This window comes from Bufo bufo, chromosome 4 (assembly GCF_905171765.1).
Source record: "Bufo bufo chromosome 4, aBufBuf1.1, whole genome shotgun sequence".
Taxonomy (NCBI): Eukaryota; Metazoa; Chordata; class Amphibia; order Anura; family Bufonidae; genus Bufo; species Bufo bufo.
In genome coordinates this window covers 102979445-103000855 of record NC_053392.1, presented here as the reverse complement: position 1 = coordinate 103000855, position 21411 = coordinate 102979445, and the positions used below count along the sequence as shown (strand labels likewise).

The 21411-nt window shown below is 47.7% G+C and overlaps 1 protein-coding gene across 4 annotated transcripts in view; it reads right to left on the bottom strand.

Moving 5' to 3' along the window:
• The window catches only part of UGGT1 (UDP-glucose glycoprotein glucosyltransferase 1), a 119021-nt gene that overhangs the window by 48977 nt on the left and 48633 nt on the right, over positions 1 to 21411 (bottom strand). For 3 of the 4 annotated variants that reach the window (XM_040427582.1, XM_040427583.1, XM_040427584.1), the window contains exons 18-21: positions 7727 to 7891; positions 2982 to 3102; positions 1916 to 2014; positions 1195 to 1218 (exon numbers count right to left, since the gene is read on the bottom strand). In XM_040427582.1, the coding sequence (XP_040283516.1) occupies positions 1195 to 1218; positions 1916 to 2014; positions 2982 to 3102; positions 7727 to 7891 (409 nt within the window). The remainder of the gene's footprint in view (positions 1 to 1194; positions 1219 to 1915; positions 2015 to 2981; positions 3103 to 7726; positions 7892 to 21411) is intronic. The other variant, XM_040427585.1, reaches the window with a different exon arrangement.

The window sequence follows — 21411 nt, the reverse complement described above, 5'->3', positions numbered from 1 at the left end:
TTGTTCCCCGCAGTGTCTGGCACTGGAACTGTCGCAGCGCCGTTCAAAGTGTAGTGGCCACGTCGGGTTACTACATTCACTTCAATAGGAGCTGAGCTGCAGTAACACAGCACGACCACTACACTTAGAATGGAGCTGTCTGCTTCCTGTTCCAATCAAGAGTTAGTTCTGGCTCCAGAGGCTGCAGGGAACAGCTGGTCGGTGGGGTGCAGGATGTCGGACACACACTAATTAGATATTAAAGGGCTTGTCTCACGTCAGCAAATCGCATTCATCATGTAGACAAAGTTAATACAAGGCACTTACTAATGTATTGTTATTATCCATATTGCTTCCTTTGCTGGCGGGATTCATTTTTCCACTGCATTATACACTGCTCGTTTCCATGGTTATGACCACCCTGCAATCCAGCAGCGGTGGTCGTGCTTGCACATGCACACTATAGGAAAAAGCACCGGCCTCTCTCGTGGGCGGCCCCGTGAGAGTGCGCATAGGCTGGCGCTTTTTCCTTCAGCGTGCAAGCATGACCACCAGTGATGATTGGAGAGTGGTCATAACCCCAGGAAACGAGCAGAGTATAATGTGATGGGAAAATGAATCCAGCCAGCAAAGGAGGCAATATGGACAATTACAATACATTAGTAAGTGCCTTGAATTCACTTTCTCTACAGGATAAATGTCACAAGCTGGGTGAAAACCAATATGGCTGCCAGTACAGCTTTCACATGGGATATTAGTTTTCCAGACAAACAGAAACAGTAGAATCAAATAAAAGTGAAATTTTTTATTCGATGCATTTTATCATGAAAATCCAGTGATGTAAGAAAAAGATGAGAAGCCATGCAGGGTGGGGGTGGGGGGACTAATGTAGAATGACAGGATATAAAATGGTGGATCTACAATTGTCCTTTTCCAATATAATTTTCTCCCTATTACATTTCCGCCTGTAATTCGGAAAGCCGTGTCATGACGTGCTGTCAATGAACACGACCATGTGTCATGTCACAGTTTTCCAAGCGGTGGGGCAATGGAAGAGATCTCGTCAGGTCGGTACATACAAAAGACTACTACTTTTAGGCCCGTACACCCATTTATTTCAGATCTTGAAAAGTTACTTCAACACATAAAGCAACAGGCAAAGTAAACCATGCAAAGCACTAGAAAATGTCGGCATGCAAAGTGAAGTCAGATTACCATAGATCTCCTTGGAGGACATTCCTGGACCAGACGAGAGACAGAGAAGAAATCAGTAAAGAGAACCACCCCGACCCGCAGATACAAACACGAGACAGTACAACGTAGAGAAGCTCATGGAAGAACTGCAGGAGATACTTACTGGCCAAGTCCTGCAATGTGTATGGGTTTAATGTCAGAACTAAGAACCTAGCTATAAAACATGCCCCCCAATGCCCTCATATAGATTACACTTACCCCGCTCCCCGCGTCGCTCATGGTCCCCGCATGGCCATCGCTGCATCTCCCCATCGCGCGGATCAAAACATTCAGCGATGGGGGGATAGCCAATAGCAGGCTGTGACGGGGACGAGCCTCTCTAGCATAGCGCGTGACACTAGGGAGGCTCGTCCCCGTCACCGGGGAAATGCAGCAGCGGCAGTGCGGGGACCAGGAGCGACACGGGTCCCGGGGAGCAGGGGGAGGAATTATCTTTATGAGGGGCATGTTTAATAGCTTGGATAACCCCTATAATTTCAAGGATTTGGACCAAAACTATGGATATGAGCTGGAACCACTAATCACTTTTTTTATTTATTTTTTTAATACCTTGTCTTACCCTTTAAAAAAAAAAAAAAGTAACTAAAAAATTGTTTATACAGTGAAGGGGCAGAAGCCCTGCTCAGTATCGTATACCCTCTGATGTGCCGATAGCAGCTGGTATTGAACTGGCGCTTCTTACCTTTCTTAGTGAGGTAGTTCATACTGTTGGCCACTGCTGCGCTCTTAGCGCTGGAGTCGAGCACGCTAAATCTGGCATAATCATCCACAAAGAAGTTATCTGCAAGGAACAGAACTCACAGTCAGAAGGAACATTTACACCGACATAAATTAGTACATAGCGCATGCGCGTCTGAAGGGATTCCTAAAAAGAAAAAAAAAAACTGTGGAAGATATCAAACTAAGGCCTCATGCACACGACCGTATTTTTTTGCGGTCCGCAAATACGGGTTCCGTTTTTCCGTGATCCGTGACCGTTTTTTCGTCCGTGGGTCAATGGGGACGGATCCGTTTGAAGTTGACACAATATGGTGCAATTTCAAACGGATCCGTCCCCCATTGACTTTCAATGTAAAGTCAGGAGTTAATATACCATAGGATCGGAGTTTTCTCCAATCCGATGGTATATTTTAACTTGAGCCGGACGCAGATATCGCAGCTCGCAGGTAAGTATAATGGTTCTACAAATTTCTAGGTAACCATGGCAACCGGCACTGCAGTAGCGTCCTGGTTGCCATGGTTACCGATCGGAGCCCCAGCGATTAAACTGGGACTCCAATCGGTACTCTCCGCTGCCACCAATGATAGGGGGGAGATTTTAATTAGGAGAAAATACCGCAGCATGGAAATCTAATGGGGCTTGGGGGTCTGATAAGAGGTCTGACGGAAAAAAAAATAATCTTACTTTTCCTCCTCTATATCCTAGGTGCGTCTTTTAGTTAGAAAAATACAGTAAGTGTTGTACCATCCTAAGAGATACTGCAGTAACATACATACAGTAATACGTAATGTATGGACATCTTCACCCACTGCCCTGAAAATTGAATATCTGTAAAATATGCCTTTTTTCATAAAGGTGAATAATGCACATGATTTCAATCAGTAATCCAGGCCTAAGAATCATCAACGTAAACAAATGTGTCAAGGCAACAGGATTCTATGATGGCTGCTTCTCCTCTGCAACGGTTTAAAGGACTGGAACCTACTGGAAGATGACAATGTGTGTAAAGATCCAGGTAGTGACTTACTGGTGGCAGTGAGGTCCAGGTACTGACGCTCCACTTCAAGGATCCGCAGGTTAATCCGGGGAACGACATTAGGTTGAGTCATGATGTAATCCACAACATCGTGATCATTTGTGATCTCGCCCTGTATAAAGAAAAAAAATCCATAATGTTTGTGCATCACCATGGTGGTTAAAGGGATGATTGACAGAGGAGGATGAGAGTCGCCACTAATCTAGGATGGAGGTAAAACCAGGCGCTTGTCCATGCCTATACACTAGTAGCAAATGTATGGTCAGAAAAATACCTTTCAACTTAAAGAGGACCTTTCACCGCTCCTGACACTTCTCTTTTAATAGCTTCATGCATTCCTCATGTAATAGTTCTGGAGCATGTACTGTTATGGCTCTATGTTGTGCCGTTCTTCTTTATTTCTACTAAAAGTTATGAATGAATTGCTATTAGCCTTCAGTAAGTGTACAGAGGGGAGGTAACCAGTTGGGGGTGTGTCCCTGCACAGTCTGTCAATGGCAGCACTGATTGGATAGAGTGAGACTGTGCAGGGACACACCCCCAACTGGTTACCACCCCTCTGTACCCTTACTGCAGACTGCTAGGTATTCATTCATAACTTCTAGTAGAAATAATAAAGGAATGGCACAACATACAGACATAAGAATAGATGCTCCAGAATTGTTATTACATGGAGAATGCATGTAGCTAATAAACCAGGCCTGTCAGGAGCGGTGACAGGTCCTCTTTAAAGGGGTTATCTCACTTCAGGAAATGGCATTTATCATGTACATAAAGTTAATACAAGGCACTTACTAATGTATTGTGATTGTCCATATTGCCTCCATTGCTGGCTTGATTCATTTCTCCATCAAATTATACAAGGGTCACGACTACCCGGCAATTCCGCAGCGGTGGTCGTGCTTGCACACTATACGAAAAAGTGCTGGACTATGCGCACTCCCACCACCAGAGAGGCCTGCATTTTTTCCTATAGTGTAGAAGCATGACCACCAATGCTGGACCAAAGGCGGCCGTAACCCCTGTATATGAGCAGTGTACAATGCGATGGAAAAATTAATGAAACCAGCAAAGGAGGCAACATGGACAATATGTATTAACTTTCTCTTACGTGATAAATGCCATTTGCTGAAGTGAGACATCCCCTTTAAGGCCAGTTTCACACGAGCATATTCAGTCTAGGAAACATGCTATGTGTGGGAGCAGTATTTCCCAGACTGAACACTGCTCCTCTGATGTGAACTCGCAGCATCATAAAGACAAGTGACGCTGGGGCCCGAAACACATGTTTGATCAAAATGTGCGCAAAGAGCTTCCATTTTTTCATGTATAGTAGGTATAATACCACTTTAATTTAGAATGATCCCCAGTGTTTGTATGTGTAAAGTTGTGCAGCCACTATATTTTTATCAACCCTGTCTGCTGAACTGTAGTCATATCATGCTGTGAGACAGGAATTCACAGCATCATAAACCAGAGTTAGCATAATCAGTCTGGGAAATACTGCTCCCACACACATCACGCTTCCCAGACTGAATGGCCTAAAGGGGTTATCCAGGATTTTAATCAATATCTGATCGGTGGGGGATGGGTCACTGCTAAATACATTGCTCCGATTCACTTCAATGGGAATCAGCCCACTACCACCAATTTTAATTCAGCTGGAAACCCCTTTAAAGGGAACCTGTCATCAACGTTGTGCTGCCCATACTAACGGCAGTATAAAGTAGAGACAGGTGAGTCGATTTCCGCGGCCTGTCATTTATAAGTTAAAAGTAAGTGGTCGCCGAGAACCAACATCACAATCATTGCAGACTGGGCCTGGAGAAGAGTCCCGGCCACCTGAGAAGAGTCCTGGTTATTCATGAATTCCTGTTCTCCTGCCACCTGCTGATGACTGACAGGCTTCTACCTAGTTTTCTCCCTTTCTCTCTAGGAGAGAACTGCCAATCATCAGCAGATGGGTGAGAGAGCAGGAGATTATGTGTAACCAGGACTCTTCTCAGGTAGATTGGACTCTTTTCAAGGCCTGGGCTGCAATGATTATGATGCTGGTTCTCAGCAACCACTTACTTTTAGCTCATGAGTGACACACCGCTGACATCAGCATTTCTGTCACTACTTTATACTGCCCTCAGTGAGATCAGCATAAAGTGGATGACGGGTTCCCTTTAAGGCTCTAACTAAACAAAATGTGGGAGACTTACATTATTCCCATGCACAACGGTTGATAAATCTCCCCAATGACTTTAACCCTTAGGATTCCGGAGGTTTTTTCCCATTTGCGTTTTGATTTTTCTTCCCCATCTTCCTTGAGCCATAACTTTTTTTATATTTGCGTTCAATGAGGGCTTTTTTTTTGCGGGACAAGTTGTACTTTCTAATGACACCATTTAATATGGCATACAGTGTAGTGAGACGTGGGGGAAAAAAATCCAAATGGGGTGGAATTGAAAAAAAATACAAAAATGAAATTCCGCCACCGTTTTACGGGTTTTGTTCCCATGTCGTTCCCTTTGCGGCAAAACTGACCTGTGCTCTTCATTCTGTGGGTCAGTACAATTACAACGATACCACATATGTATTGTTTTTTTTTTTTATGTCTAAATAGTGTAAAAATAAATGTAAACTTAAAAAAAAATATATATGTTTTTTTTTTTACATCACAATTCTGACCCCATAACTTTTTTTAAAGTTACATCTACTGAGCTGTGTGGGGGCTAATTTTTTGCGGGACAATCTGTAGTTTTTATTGATACCATTTTGTAGTGTGTGACTTTTTGATCACATTTAATAAAAAAATTTGGGGTAGGAGAAGCAATGAAAAAATGACAAATTTGGCATTTTTACCCTTTTTTCCGTTACACAATTCGGACGTTTTCAGACACTGTGATGCCCATGAGGTTTATATTTTTTGTTATTTAGGTATTTATTTTTTTATTTTACGGAAAGGAGGGTGATTTAAACTTTATAAAATGACGGATTATTAGCCTACAATTACAAAAGACACATTTTACAAATAGCGTGCGCCTTATTATAAATGAAGTGAAACAAGTTGCTTCCTGATGTAAGGATTTTTCTGGCGCAAAATACGCTATTATTGATAAATAAACCCCAATGTCTCCGTACCTGTCCCCTCAAATGTAAATTGTGTAAGGAATTTTTTTTTTAAAGAGGACCTGCCAGCACAAAATACAATGCAATCTGAAAGCACCATGCTGTAGAGCAGAACAGATTTGGGATGAGATTCAGTAAAACCTGCAATTTATACATTTACATCTGCTTTTTTCACTTTCAAAAAATATATCAGTCCGCTCGGCTTCTCCTGTTGTACAGCATGGTGCTTTCAGATTGCATTGCATTTTATGGTGACAGGTCCTCTTTAAATGACTCAAAAAACTATTTAGGGCTGGTTCACACAACCATACAGTCGCCATGCCACAATTAGTGGTCCGCAATGCATGGGCACCGGTTGTGTGAATCCTGTATTGCGGTGCTGACCCATTGACGTCATCTGCAAAATACAGCAAAAGATAGGACAGGTCTTACCTTTTGCGGTGCAGTAGCACAGACCTAAAAGCCCACGGAAGCATCTCGGAGTGTTTCTGTGGGCTGCCGATCCGTGCCTCTGCTTCTCAAAAGACAGGACATGTCCTACCTTTCACTGTATCTTGCGGAACGCGGACCTGTTCAACTCAATGGGTCCGCAGCACGGAGTGCAGACGGCCAGTGCCCATATATTGCGGACCCCCTGTTTGTGGTCCACAAGAAGGGCCAAGAGCCCTTACATTCATCTGAATGAGCCCTTAAAGGGAGTCTGTCACCAGATTTTGACCTTATAGACCGCTTACATAGCGCTCTAGCATAGCAGTCTATGATTCTAATGGTACCTTTGATGTTTTCTTATGAGGTTCCCCCAAGGCAAAAACTTACTTTTATTCATATGTAAATTAGGTCTCGCAAGTGCCCAGGGGCGGCGTTCACCTCGTTGGTGCCCAGGCTGTTCTGCCTCTTTTCGTCATGTCCCAACCCCAGCCTCTTCTTCTGCCCACCCCACTCTTCTTTTGCGTCCTCCTTCTCTGCAGCGAGATCCCGCGCCTGCGCTATCCATAGCTTTGCCGGGGCATTGTGGGCACGGCATTGCAGTAGCTACTGCGCATGCCCCGGGCAAGCAATGAAGAGCGCAGGCGCGGGATCTCGCTGCAGAGAAGGAGGACGCAAAGGAAGAGCGGGGCGGGCAGAAGAAGAGGCTGGGGTTGGGATATGACGAAAAGAGGCAGAACAGCCTGGGCACCAACGAGGTGAACGCCGCCCCTGGGCACTTGCGAGCCCTAATTTACATATGAATAAAAGTCAGTTTTTGCCTTGGGGGAACTTCACAAGAAAACATCAAAGGTACCATTAGAATCATAGACTGCTATGCTAGAGCGCTATGTAAGCGGTCTATAAGGTCACAATCTGGTGACAGACTCCCTTTAAGCTGTACCCAATATTTTAGGCTTTCAACTGAAAGACAGTGAAAGACTGACTGCAACTGTGTGATGTCCAGTCAATCTGGGATGTGCCCTAATTAATGTAAGGTGTGCACTACTATACCCTCCTCCAGGGTATGGCCCCCTGTGATTCACCATAGTGATGACTGAAGACAGCAAGTGAAGGTCACTGGACTCACAGACTTATCACATCCTCGGCACAAGTTTCTATAGTCAGGTGAAAGTTAGGATTGCACGTCTCACCAGATACACAGCTTTCTGGAAAAACGTGGTTGTCTCAAGGATCTTGTGCATAGTGGCGGTCTCCAGTTCATCTGGATCTAGCTGGTCTTTTGGAAATGGTATCCCATTGAAGAGGACCACGGGGAGCGGCGACAGTCCAGTCTGCAGGAAGTACTCCTTCCCCTCCTGAAAAATAATGGGAGATGGTCAGATATTATTATGTTACAGATTAATGACAACTGATTCCAACTTAAAGGGGTTATCCGAATATTCGTAACTGATGACCAATCCTCTGGATAGGTCATCAGTATCTGATCGGTGGGATCCAACACCCAGCTGTTTGAGAAAGCTCAGCGCTCGCTGCTTACCCTCGTCCAGTGATGTCACATCCATCAGTCACAAGGCATAGGTGTAGCTCTGCCCTATTTAATTCAATTCTGCCCAGGCCACGTGACTGATGGTCCGACTTGAATGGGGCTGCGCAGCACCTAGGCCACATGACCAATGGTTGTTACGTCACTGGCCTAGGGTAACCAGCGAGAAGGCTGCAGCGCTCACAGAAGTGCTTGGCCTTCTCAAACAGCTGATCGGCAGGGGTCCCATGTGTCGGACCACACCAATCAGTTGCTAGACGCCAAAGGATAGGTCATCAATTACAAATAGTTGGATAAACCCTTTAAAAGCAATATCACCTGGGATAGCTATACATGAGTAGATAACCATCCAATCAGGTGGGTTTAATCGCACCCTCAAATTGTTCATAGTCACCAAATTCAGGAAAACATTACAATGTATTTAGACGTTTCCTACATCCACCATGTTCTTCACCCTCACACACTGCAGTTTTTACTTCACTTTCTTACACACCCCCATATAACGGCTGAACGATCGTAATAAACTGAGCGTATAATTCTAAGGGCTCATGCACACGACCGTATGCCCTCCGAGACATTAGAGCATAAGATCGTATGACTGCAGGACAATAGTCCCGCAGGCAGCCAGAAGTGCACAGCATCATTGTAATCTATGCACACGATGTATGCCGCTCCAGGACATATGGCCTGCTCAAGGACCGTATGTCTCAGAGGGCACGTGGTCGTGTGCATGAGCCCTTACATAGGTTTTTTTTTGCGGATCCACTGTAACAATGCCTGTCCTTGTCCACCATAAGGACAAGAATAGGACATGTTCTATTCTTTTGTGAAAGGACTTGTGGACATACGGATACGGAATGCACAGAGTCATTTATGTTTTTTTTGCTGCCCCATTGAAATGAATGGTTCCGCATAAGGGCTGTGAAAAAAAACGGAACGAACAAAAAATAAGTTTGTGCGCATGAGCCCTAATACACAATATAATTATATACAATTAGTGATCAAACAGATTACATTTTATACATTTCTTTTTTATTTTTTTATTTTTTTACTCGTTTTATTGAAGTTTAATAAAGAGGCATGGTCATTACAATATGACAGTGATGTATCCCTCGCAGGGGAGCTTCGACCTTTATCTCATAACAGTAAAAAGTGCCCGGAACACAAGAGTCCGAGTTTCATTGAGCTGCTGGCGGACAAGTGTCATCCGACGCTGAATACATATGTAATGGATGTAAGGACAGAGGGGAAGAGCACCACTCTCCCCATACTTTTTGAAACTTCTGAGGGCACTTCCTGTGTATAAAAACTAAGTTTCCCATGGAGACTGCATGGTTAACCAACGCTTTCCACTGGCCTATTGTGGGTGATCTATCTGCCATCCACCTCAGGGCTATGGCCTTCCTGGCAAAGAATAGAGCCTCCCTTAGGAAAATCCTCTGATAATGCGGCCACTTCTCCTCGTCCAATATTCCAAGGACACATATTTTGGGACACACCGATACTGGGATGGGAACCATAGTTGACAGAACATCCACCACTCTCTTCCAAAAAGCCCGTAAGTGGGGGCGGGGCCGCGGACGCACTTAGCTGAGCTCCGGACCCAATACCCTAACTTCATGTTAATCCTGTAATTTATCTGCCGCAAAAATTACATCCAGATCGGGCAGGAGGTCGGGAAAGACCCGCAGCACAACCATGGCCCGTAATAGAGCACAGTCGGCCGCTGACCGACTCCGGGAGTTTGCCCGCGTGGAAGATCAAGATGGCGCAGGCTCCCGTTTACCACCTCCGGATGGGATTAGAGATGGCCCTGCGCATGAAGAAGCGGAGTGTGCAGCTACAGAGCCATCCTTGAAACAGGTCACCGAGCAATTGCTGCAAGCGATAGCCACCTGCCGCACATCAATGGTGGGCAAGCTGGAGGAGGTGAAGGTGGATATAGGCCTACTTCGCCATGATATGCAGGCCATGCGTGAACGCGTCAAAGAGACCGAAAATAGGATCTCAGAAGTGGAAGACCGTGTACAGCCGCTCCCCGCAAAAATACAAGAGCTGGAGCAGAAAGTCAACTTTTGGCAGCAAAAATGTGACGATTACGAGAACCGCACAAGACGCAATAATTTGCGGATCATCGGTTTACCTGAAAAATCTGAGGGTAACAACCCATGTGCATTCGTCACTACCTGGCTCCGTAACACCTTCCCAGAGGCAACATTCTTATCGGCCTTCATTGTCGAGCGTGCACATCGCGTTCCCGCCAAACCCATTCCACCGGGGGCTCCTCCAAGACCTCTACTTGCGAGATTGCTAAACTCTATGGACAGAGATCATGTGCTGCAAATGGCGCATAACAAGCAGGAGCTGAAGTATGATAACATCATGATTTTCCCGGACTTTTCGTCCGAACTACAGAAGCGCAGGGCAACATTCAGCACGGTGAAAAGAAGACTCCAGGAGCAGAACCTATCCTACTCCATGGCGTACCCGGCTCGATTAAGAGTGGTGGATGGGGAAGTGAGCCGGTTCTTCAAAAATCCTGAAGAGGCCACAAACTGGCTGGATGGCAGGGGCAGAAACGCTAGACCTCCAAGATGACAGCCCGCATAGTCCTTTAACGCCAACGGCAAGGAGGGGATCTCTGGACTTGGACTCGGGACCTGCGGGGACACTTACACTGACTAAGTATCAGAACTCTTGAATGTTATCGTTTATTATTGATTTCAATTCTCAGCTGAATCTCACAAGAGATAGTTAGTTAAGAAGGGGAATGTGGGATTAGCGGGGAATTGTACATGACAGGGTAAAGATCTTGTATGTCACAGCTACTGTCTGGGCAAAAGCGGAGTTAATGAGAGTGATGGGAGGTCCCTGTTGGACTACTTACCCGAGTCCTAGGCCTGGATCCCATTAGAAGTTAGGGATTGGGTCCTTAGTCACTATGTTATATATCTCCTATAAGTAAGATACGAGTTATATGGTGCTACTGGTAACTAACCATACGCACGCCCCAGTTCATCTGAAGTGTCATAGCTGGTTTAATGTTTCACCATGCAGGCACTCATCACCTATATCAGTGGTGGCCAGAGGCGGCACTCAGAGCCCTCTCTGTGGGCACCAGCACCCAGGAAAAAGTCTATGGTGTACCAATATGCCTTAGAGTTTTCCTGCTATTCTTCAGCCCAGGACGCACTATGAACGGCACAGGCAGCGCATTAAATGTAGGGAGGATATTATAGCTAAATAATAAAGTACATGGAAGATATACTATATTTGCATTCAGGTTAAATTGCTGTGTTCGCACTTTGCGATAAAAAATTGGGTTTTGGGTTGCAGTTTGGGCACTCAGCCTCTAAAAGGTTCGCCATCACTGACCTATATCAAGGTACACCTGATGGTTCGAATGTTATATGTTATGTGCCGGATCGGGAAGGGTAAAGTACAGAGAGGGAGACAGGAGGGCAACAAAGTCCTTTTCATAAGATTGACATGTCGGAAATACGTATAATGTCCTGGAACGTTAGGGGCCTGGGTAGTGCCAGGAAACGCACCATGGTCTTTTCTGCAATCAGAAGATTTAATCCACATGTACTCGGTTTGCAGGAAACCCATTTAACGGCAGATACCACTAGACATACCCAAAAGCCTTGGGTTCAATGGGCACAACATTCATGCTCTACCAGCTTGTCTAGGGGAGTGTCGTTGCTGGTACATAAATCCCTTAGGTGGGAAATGGAGGCCTGCCAGATAGACCCGGCTGGGAGATTTGTGTTCATAGCGGCATACATCAACTGTATACTATATGTTGTACTAGGTATACATACATTCCACCGCCTTTCTCCTTACAGATTGTTCAGCAGGCAGTGAGTTTTGCAGCCTCATATCCATCGGCCCGTGTAGTAAGTCTTGGTGACTTTAATACGACCTTAGATAAGGACTTAGACAGACATCACTTGGCTGAGGCTTCTGACAACCGCCCTAGTAATAAGACATCTCTAGCCGCATTATTGGGAGAGGTAGGATGGATAGACATATGGTGCCTTAAATACCCTGATACTAGACAGTACTCTCGACTAGCCATAATACACTATCAAAAATAGATTATGCTTTTGGTAACTCAGCTATGTGCTCTCTGACATACTGTATAGAGTACGGACCAAGGGGCATTTCTGATCATTCGCCGATACAGCTAGTGTTGAGACTGGGAGGGGATGTGATCAGACGCTCAACACGGATTAATCATTTCTGGTTGTCCCCGTTTGGACCTTCTGATCGCATTCCTGACCAATTGAAGGTTTTTATGGAGGGGCATGGAGAAGTTACAGACTACACATTACTCTGGGAAACTATGAAGGCATATCTTAGAGGATGCCTGAGATCTACTAGATCATTCATCAAAAAGTCAGCAGCTAGACAGGAGGAAAGACTAGCAGCGGAATGTACTAGATTAGAAGCAGCATATGTTGCTGACCCCAATGACTTGAATAGAGAATCTTGGTTAACATTAGGGAGTCAGTATTTGACCCTACTCAAAGAAAAGGCCCAACGGATAATGTTCTTCACAAAACAAACATATTTTGAATTGGGCAACCAATCTAGCAAATTACTCGCTCATATCGTCAGACAGAATCAGGCATCCCCGACGGTATTACGTATCAAGGCCTTAGATGGTCAGATATTGTCAGACCCTGAAACCATAGCGGGTAGATTTCAAGAGTACTACAAGGACTTATATCAGACCAAAGTAAATTATGAGACGGATGACGTCATGCAGTATCTTGAAGACCTGGAATTCCCTACATTAGCACAGGAGGCAATAGACAGTTTAGAAGCCCCTATATCCACTCTGGAACTAGAAGATGCTATAGCACAACTAGCTAGGGGTAAATCACCTGGTCCCGATGGATTACCTCTAGAAGTTTACGTTAAATATGCTGCCCACATCAACCCATTGCTAATTCGCATGTATGAGGATGCATTTAAAAAAAAAAGAGATTTTTGTATAACTTACCAGTAAAATCTCTTTCTCGCTCTTCCTTGGGGGACACAGGAAACCTTGGGTATAGCTCATCTCCATAGGAGGCGTGACACTAAGTGAAAGACTGTTAGCCCCTCCTCCAGCAGCTATACCCTCAGCCTGGAGAGAGAGACTACCAGTTATGTGCCCAAGTAGTTAAAACAAAGGCAAGGATCAACCAAATTAATACCAACAAGTCAAAACACCCGTCAGGGCAACCAAAACAATGGGTGGGTGCTGTGTCCCCCAAGGAAGAGCGAGAAAGAGATTTTACTGGTAAGTTATACAAAAATCTCGTTTTCTCGCCCAATTCCTTGGGGGACACAGGAAACCTTGGGATGTTCAAAAGCAGTCCACAAATAGGGAGGGACCACAACCCAAAGAGAATTAAAGCACCATAGGCATTAAGGCACCGCCGCCTGCAAGACCAGGCGGCCCAAAGCAGCATCCGCCGATGCATAAGTGTTCACCCTGTAGAACTTGGTGAAAGTGTGCAAAGAAGACCAGGTGGCCGCCTTACACAATTGTTCAGCCGAAGCTCGATTTCGCTGAGCCCAGGAAGCCCCGACCGCTCTGGTAGAATGAGCGGTAACACCAAAGGGCGGCTCCCTGCCCTTAGCACGGTAAGCCTCAGCAATAGCCATCTTGATGAAGCGGGCAATAACCACTTTAGATGCCGCCAGCCCCCAGCGCGGACCCTCCGGAACCACAAAAAGAGAGTCCGAGCGCCGAAAGGGTCTAGTTACATCCAAGTAGATCCTCAGAGCCCTAACAACATCCAGACGGTGAAGATCCCGTTCCCGAGGATGAGACGGGGACGGGCACAGAGAAGGAAGGACAATATCTTCATTCAGGTGAAAAGCGGACACCACCTTCGGAAGGAAATCCGGAACCGGACGGAGAACCACCTTGTCCTGGTGAAAAACCAAGAGGGGTTCTACGCAAGAAAGTGCTGCCAATTCAGACACACGCCGAAGAGACGTGATGGCAACGAGGAAAAAAACTTTGCAAGACAACAAGCGAAGGGAAACCCTGCGCAGAGGCTCGAAAGGGGAAGATTGGAGAGCCGTCAGCACAACATTAAGATCCCAAGATGGAACGGAAGCGCGATACGGGGGAGCATAGTGAGCAACCCCCTGAAGAAAAGTCTTAACTGGACCGAGCGGAGCCAGAGGGCGCTGAAAAAGGATCGAAAGCGCTGAGATCTGACCCTTTAGGGTACTGAGACCCAAACCCAAGTCCAGACCAGACTGCAAAAAGGATAAAATCGTGGGGAGAGAAAACCGAAGGGGATGAACATCTAAGGTCCCGCAGAAATTCAAATAGGCCCGCCAGGTTCGGTAATAAATCCTGGACGATGCCGGTTTACGCGCACGAATCATGGTACGGACCACGTCAGCAGAAAACCCCCGCCGTGTTAGGACCGTGGTTTCAATAGCCACGCCGCTAAACGTAGCGCCCCTAAATGCTGGTGGAAGATCGGCCCTTGAGAGAGGAGGTCTTCTCTTAGAGGCAGAGGCAAGGGAGCGTCTGCCAGGAGCAACATAAGGTCGGCGTACCAAGGACGACAAGGCCAATCCGGGGCTATTAGGATCGCCGGCGTGCCCTCCGCCGCGATCTGCCGAAGGACTCGTGGAAGAAGAGGCAGGGGCGGAAAAACGTAGAGGAGAGAGAACTCCGTCCAAGGAAGGACGAGCGCATCCGCGCCGTAAGCGTCCGGATCCTTGGCTCTGGCCATGAAGGTGGGAAGTTTGTGGTTGAATCTGGAGGCCATGAGATCCACGTCCGGATGACCCCAACGGAGGCAAATAGACTCGAAGACGTCGGGGTGCAGAGACCACTCGCCCGGGTCGATCGTCGTCCGGCTGAGGAAATCCGCCGCCCAATTGTCCACCCCCGGGATGTAAATGGCCGAAAGGGCTGGAACATGAACTTCCGCCCAGCGAAGGATTCGAGACACCTCCCTCATCGCCGCCGCGCTGCGAGTGCCCCCCTGATGATTTATGTATGCCACAGCCGTGGCATTGTCCGATTGGACACGAACAGGGTGACCCTGAAGCAGCGAAGTCCAATGCCGGAGTGAGAGGAGAATTGCCCTCAGCTCCAGAACGTTGATCGGTAGTTTGGACTCCGATGGAGACCAAGTGCCTTGTACGGACCGAGGGGGAAACACCCCCCCCCCCCAACCCCGCAGACTGGCATCGATGGTAATCACCAACCAAGCTAACGGCAGGAATGACTTCCCTTGGAGAGGGGTCCGCAGCCACCAGAGGAGAGATGAGCGAACCTGGGGGGAAAGGGGAAAATGCCGATCCAGACTCTCCTGGGACTTGTCCCAGGCGGACAGAATGGCCGTCTGAAAGGTGCGGGAGTGATACTGCGCGTAGGGGATTGCTTCGAAGCAGGACACCATCTGTCCCAAGACCCGCATGCTGAATCGGAAGGAAGGATGGCGGTGGGTCAGAAGGCTGCGAACTGACCGATGAAGGAGCAGGCGCTTCTCTGACGGAAGCTGAACCTCCGCTGCATCTGTATCCAGCAGCATCCCCAGAAAGATCAGTTGCCAGGATGGAACAAGAGAGGATTTGGGAAGGTTGATAATCCAACCGAACCGGCGTAAGGTCTGTAGCGAGAGGTCCACACTGGCGGATGTCAGTGACAGAGAAGGTGCCTTGATAAGGAGATCGTCCAAATATGGAAGAAGAAAAACTCCCCTGGAACGAAGTAAGGCGAGGACGGGGGCAAGGACCTTTGTGAAAACGCGAGGGGCCGTCGCCAGCCCGAAGGGGAGAGCAACGAACTGGTAGTGGTCGGATCCCACTGCAAAGCGCAGAAAACACTGATGACACCGAGCGATTGGAATATGAAGGTAGGCGTCCTGGATGTCGATAGAGGCCAGGAACTCCCCTTTTTCCAGAGAGGCCACCACCGATCTGAGAGACTCCATCCGGAATCGCTGAAGACGAAGGAAACGGTTTAACCGTTTTAGATCCAGAATGGGACGAACCGAGCCTTCTTTTTTGAGGACCACAAAAAGGTTCGAATAGAACCCCTTGAATCTTTCTTCCATGGGAACCGGAGCGATGACCCCTTTGTCCAGAAGGGTGCGAGTGGCAGTAAAGAAATCGGCCGCCCCTTGGGGATCCCGGGGAACCCGGGAGCGAAAGAACCGAACTGGGGGGAGGGACGTAAACTCGAGTTTGTACCCGGAAGACACAACTTCGAGAGCCCAGGCGTCGGAGACGTGCGCCTGCCAGAAGTCCCTGAACAGGAAGAGACGTCCCCCCACCCGGGTGGGTGGGGGCGCACCTTCAGGCGGGGTTCTGCTTGGTCGCGGGAGGGCGAGCAGGCTGTGACTTGCGCCAGGAGGGCTGGGTCCGAAAAAAAGGTTTTTTACGTCTGTCTTGGACAGGGTTAGTGGATGGACCTGAAGTGGTGCGAGGTGCGGGAGCCCTGCGGGAAGACCTGAAGCGAGAAAAGGTGGGACGGCCACGAGTGGTGCTCCTAGCCCTGGATTGGGGAAGAAGAGTACTCTTCCCCCCCCGTAGCTTCGGAGATGATTTCATCCAAGCGGGTCCCGAACAATCGAGAACCAGTGAAGGGAAGGCCAGTAAGAGACCGCTTTGACGTGGCATCCGCCGTCCAAACCTTTAACCAAAGTTCCCTCCTAGCCGAAACGGCCAGGGCAGACGAACGGGCTATGAGAGCCCCCGCATCCTGGGATGCTTCACAGACAAATTTGCCGGCTTGAATGATAAGTTGGGCTAGAGCACGGAGGTCCTGAATAGGGACGTCGGATTCAAGCTCCTGATCCAGCTGAGACGCCCACTCTGAAACCCCTTTTCCAGCCCAAGCGGAGGCAAAAACCGGCCTAAGGGCAGAACCGGAGGCTGCAAAGATACCTTTTGTAATGGCCTCTATACGGCGATCCTCAGTGGATTGTAAGGAAGAACCATCTGCAACGGGAATAACCGTGCTTTTGGACAAACGGGCCACAGGGGGGTCGACTTTAGGTGGTGACGCCCAGTTTGTAATACAATCCGCCGGAAAAGGATAACAGATATCCAACTTTTTTGGCGGGGTAAAACGGGCATCAGGACGAGCCCAGGCCTTAGAAACCACAGACGAGAAGTCAGCATGGAGGGGAAAAACCGCAGACGCCTGTTTCTGGCGAAAAAAGGCAACACTGGTTTTTTCAGAATTAGGAGGATCATCGTGAATCTTAAAGGTATCACGGATATTGTTAATAAGATGGCCTACAGCAGAAGCCAGCTTTGAAGGCAAGGCCGAGTCCATATCCCAATCTGAATCGACTAATTCCCCTTCAGAGGGCATATCCTGTAATGAGGAAGGGCCCGACTGCGAGCGCACCCTTGGGGGTGATACCGAAGCATCCGAGGATGATAGGTGCTCCGCCCTGGACCGCTTCTGAGGTTGACGGGCTCTGGAGGTGTCGCCTGTAGAGAGAGACTCAGACGGGTCAGCTAAGATAGCGGACCCGGAGGGCCCAGCAGGGGAATTATCCGGCTGCGGTAAGGGCAATGCATCTGCAAGGCGGCCCATGACGTTAGTGAGACTGACCACAGCCTGGGAAAGGGATCTGGCCCAGTCAGGGGGCTCCAAGAGGCCAGGGGGTGACACAACAGATGGCGGACCCTGTAATGGGGCTTTGCAAGCCGAGCAATGCGGGTCAGGCTGCCCTTGAGGAAGGGGCGCCTTACATGCGGTGCAGGTATGATACCAAGGTCCAGCAGGCACTGAGGGGTCAGACATGTTGGTTGGAAGTAATATAAAAGAACGTCCAGGCCAGAGGGCTGTAGTGCTAGAAGGGGGTCAACAGTCCTACCAGTTCACAGTGGGAGCAGACGGCACAGCAGAGACCACAGCAGAGACAACAGCAGCGGCAACACAGTGGCAAAACGGCAGCGGCAACCCTGAGGTAAAAATGATCCGTCCTGAGAGCAGGCAGGCACGAAGAAGAGGCGGGGCTAGTGAGGAGCGGGAAGAAAAGACGTCCGCCCCTTGACTGAAGCCTAACACGCACAGGGAAGCGGAACGAAGCTCCGCCCCCCGCTGAAAATTTTCGCGCGCGCGAATATTGTCACCCGTCCACCTCCTTATAAGCGGAGGCGAACGGCACACCGGTAGCCGGACAAGATCGTGCGCCCGCCAGAATATCAGCCGGCAGTTGAGCACTGCCACAGCACTAGCCGAAAATAACGAAAGGCGGCACATGCGCGGACCCTTGCGGCCGCCGCACTTGAGGTAAATTGCGCAGTCACCCTCCCCCTCGAGCACCGCTCGCTCTGCCTCACATACAAAGGAGCCGACAAGACGCTTGTAAACGGGACAGGGGACAGCAGGAGCCAGGACCCTAACGGGGGGGGGGGGGGGGGGGGGTAGAACGGCTGCACAGCCACCTCACCATTCGACGTTTTCACCCTCTGTCCATCCAGCAGGGACGCCCCTTCAGCCACTGGCACCGAAGTGGCAGGAAGCTGGAGAGGGGCTTGCAGGCGGGCGACCCTTGAGCTGGCGGGATGCAGGGGAGCTGGGCTGCCCTGGTCCTCCTTTTCTTCTGTGGGGGAGGCAGCAGTGCGGATAGCCGGCACTGGCGCAGCTCAACCCCGGGAAAACAGAGAGGTCTATTGCGACTCTGTTGTCCCTGTTGAAAAAAAATAAAATAAAAAAATCTTTAGCAAAGACAGCTCTGCAGTGCAGAGAGTGTCTTGCCTCCTTGACACTAAGCAAAAAACTGGTAGTCTCTCTCTCCAGGCTGAGGGTATAGCTGCTGGAGGAGGGGCTAACAGTCTTTCACTTAGTGTCACGCCTCCTAGGGAGCAGAGCTATACCCAAGGTTTCCTGTTTCCCCCAAGGAATTGGGCGAGAAAGATGCTTACCACCATCAATGTATGACGCCACCATAGTGGTCCTCCTTAAGCCGGGCAAGGATCCAGACGAGTGTGGGTCGTATCGGCCGATATCCTTATTGAATATCGACTATAAAATTATAGCAAAGATTTTGGCCATACGCCTTGGGAGAGTGGCTGGTACCTTGGTTCATCCGGATCAATCTGGATTTTTGCCCGGTAGATCTACCACTGATAATATCAGACGGGTGCTGGTGGTGACCCAAATTGGAGTACAGAAAGGAGAGAGATGGGCTTTAGCGTCTTTGGACACCGCAAAGGCGTTTGACTCCGTTGAGTGGCCCTATTTGTTCCAGGTTCTTCACAAATTTGGATTTGGTCCTAACTTTATACAATGGATAGCCATGTTATACAAACATCCCAAAGCGGGTATATTGGTTAATAGGTTGATGTCAGATAGTTTCAGCTTGGGGTGAGGTACACGACAGGGATGTCCTCTGTCACCATTGCTGTTCGCCCTAGCTATAGAGCCGCTTGCTATGCGAATCAGAGCGGATTCACAATTCCATGGAATTAAAATAGGAGAGCAGGGGGATAGGGTCGGCTTATATGCTGATGACATGGTCACCATAATTGAAGTATTCAGCCGGTATTCTGGACTGAGGATAAATTGGTCCAAATCGACCTTGTGTCCTTTATATCCACTAGATGATACATTTCCCCAGGGAGAATTACCTGTTGTACCTAGCTATAAATACCTGGGTATATATATATATATATATATATATATATATATATAACAAAGGATGCTGCATCCTTCCACACTCTGAATATCAGTCCTCTCCTAGAGTATTGCAAAGATAAATTTAGGGTATGGCAGGGATTACCTCTCTCAGTACCTGGGAGAATCAATTTAATAAAATTGATTATTCTACCTAAGTGTCTGTATATACTGCAACACGCCCCATATATAGTCCCAAAGGCATTTTTTCAGAAGCTCGTATCCTTAATGTCACCTTTCATCTGGGGTGCGAATAGACCGAAGTTGTCTATATTAAATCTGACGCGTCTTAAAAAGGAAGATGGCATGTCTCTGCCTGATATACACTTATATTATCTAGCTGGGCAATTGAGAAATATAAAAACATGGATATTGCCAAATGGCACTCTTTGCAGACAAGAAAAACATCTTGCAGAATATCTAGATCTTACTAATCTATGGCCAGTTCTAGAACAACCTAAATTGTTCCCCCGTAGGTTGCTACCGATTCATAGAGTGGCTGTCCAGATATGGTCGGCTTGTAAGCATCTACATAATATAGGGTCAGACCTATTGGAGACACCAGTTTGGGATAACCCTATGTTTCCTGACCTGATGGTACTGCGGGACGGTGCATTCTGAAAGGAGCATGGGGTTGTCACATTGGGGAACTTATACAATAATGATGTTTTTAATGATTTTGAGTCCCTGAGTGATAGACATGAGTTGCCCAGGAATACATTCTATAGGTTCCTGCAGCTAAGACATGCCATGCAAACAGACTATCGTGATACCCCAGTCCTATTGTCCACATTTCCGATGATTGGAGTCATACGTTCTCAAGGGCCACGTGGCTTTATATCAGCACTTTAACCCATCTCCTATGTGTCAAACTGAGAGGTAACCCGATGCAAATACTGTCAAAATGGAAGGCAATGATTCCAGATTTGTCTAATGAAGACGATGAGGATATACTTGAATCCCCCACACTAGTATCACCAGCCATAAACAATAAGTTTATACAACTGTGCATAATACATCAAAGTTATATGTCTCCACAGAGGTTACACAGGATGGGCAGGCTTGCCCACTCCGGGTGCCATAGATGTGCGTCAGAAAATGCTGATTTCTGGCATCTTATATGGGCATGCCCTTCCATAAATAAGTTTTGGGAGGAGGTGGTGACTCTACTCACAGATTTATTGGGATGTACAGTGCCACTTCATCCTAAAATATGCCTCTTTGGAATATTGGACGAGATTCTATACTCTCATCATACAAGGATATTCCTGAGAGAAACCCTATTTTTGCCATTAGATGGATGGGAGATAGAGCGCCTACTTTAGCACAATGGAAGCAATTGGTCAACCCTATAATCCCATATGAAAATATTGTGTTCGAGAATACGGGCTGTATACCCAAATTTCAAAAGGTGTGGGGGGGGGGGGGCATGGTGTTCATCTGATTGACAGAGGCTTTGCGGGCGGAACAAGGTAGATAGTTGTAAGGTTTGACAGGTCGGGGAAGATGGGGAATGGTAAACCTAGGTATGCCACTTTATTAGCAATATGAGCCCTCCCTCTAGAGATGGAAGTAATCTCACCGGTACGGCACGAGTCATGTATATGCTACTTGCACAACTCACTTTCATTATGCTGATGTATAAAATATGAAAGCATTTGTAC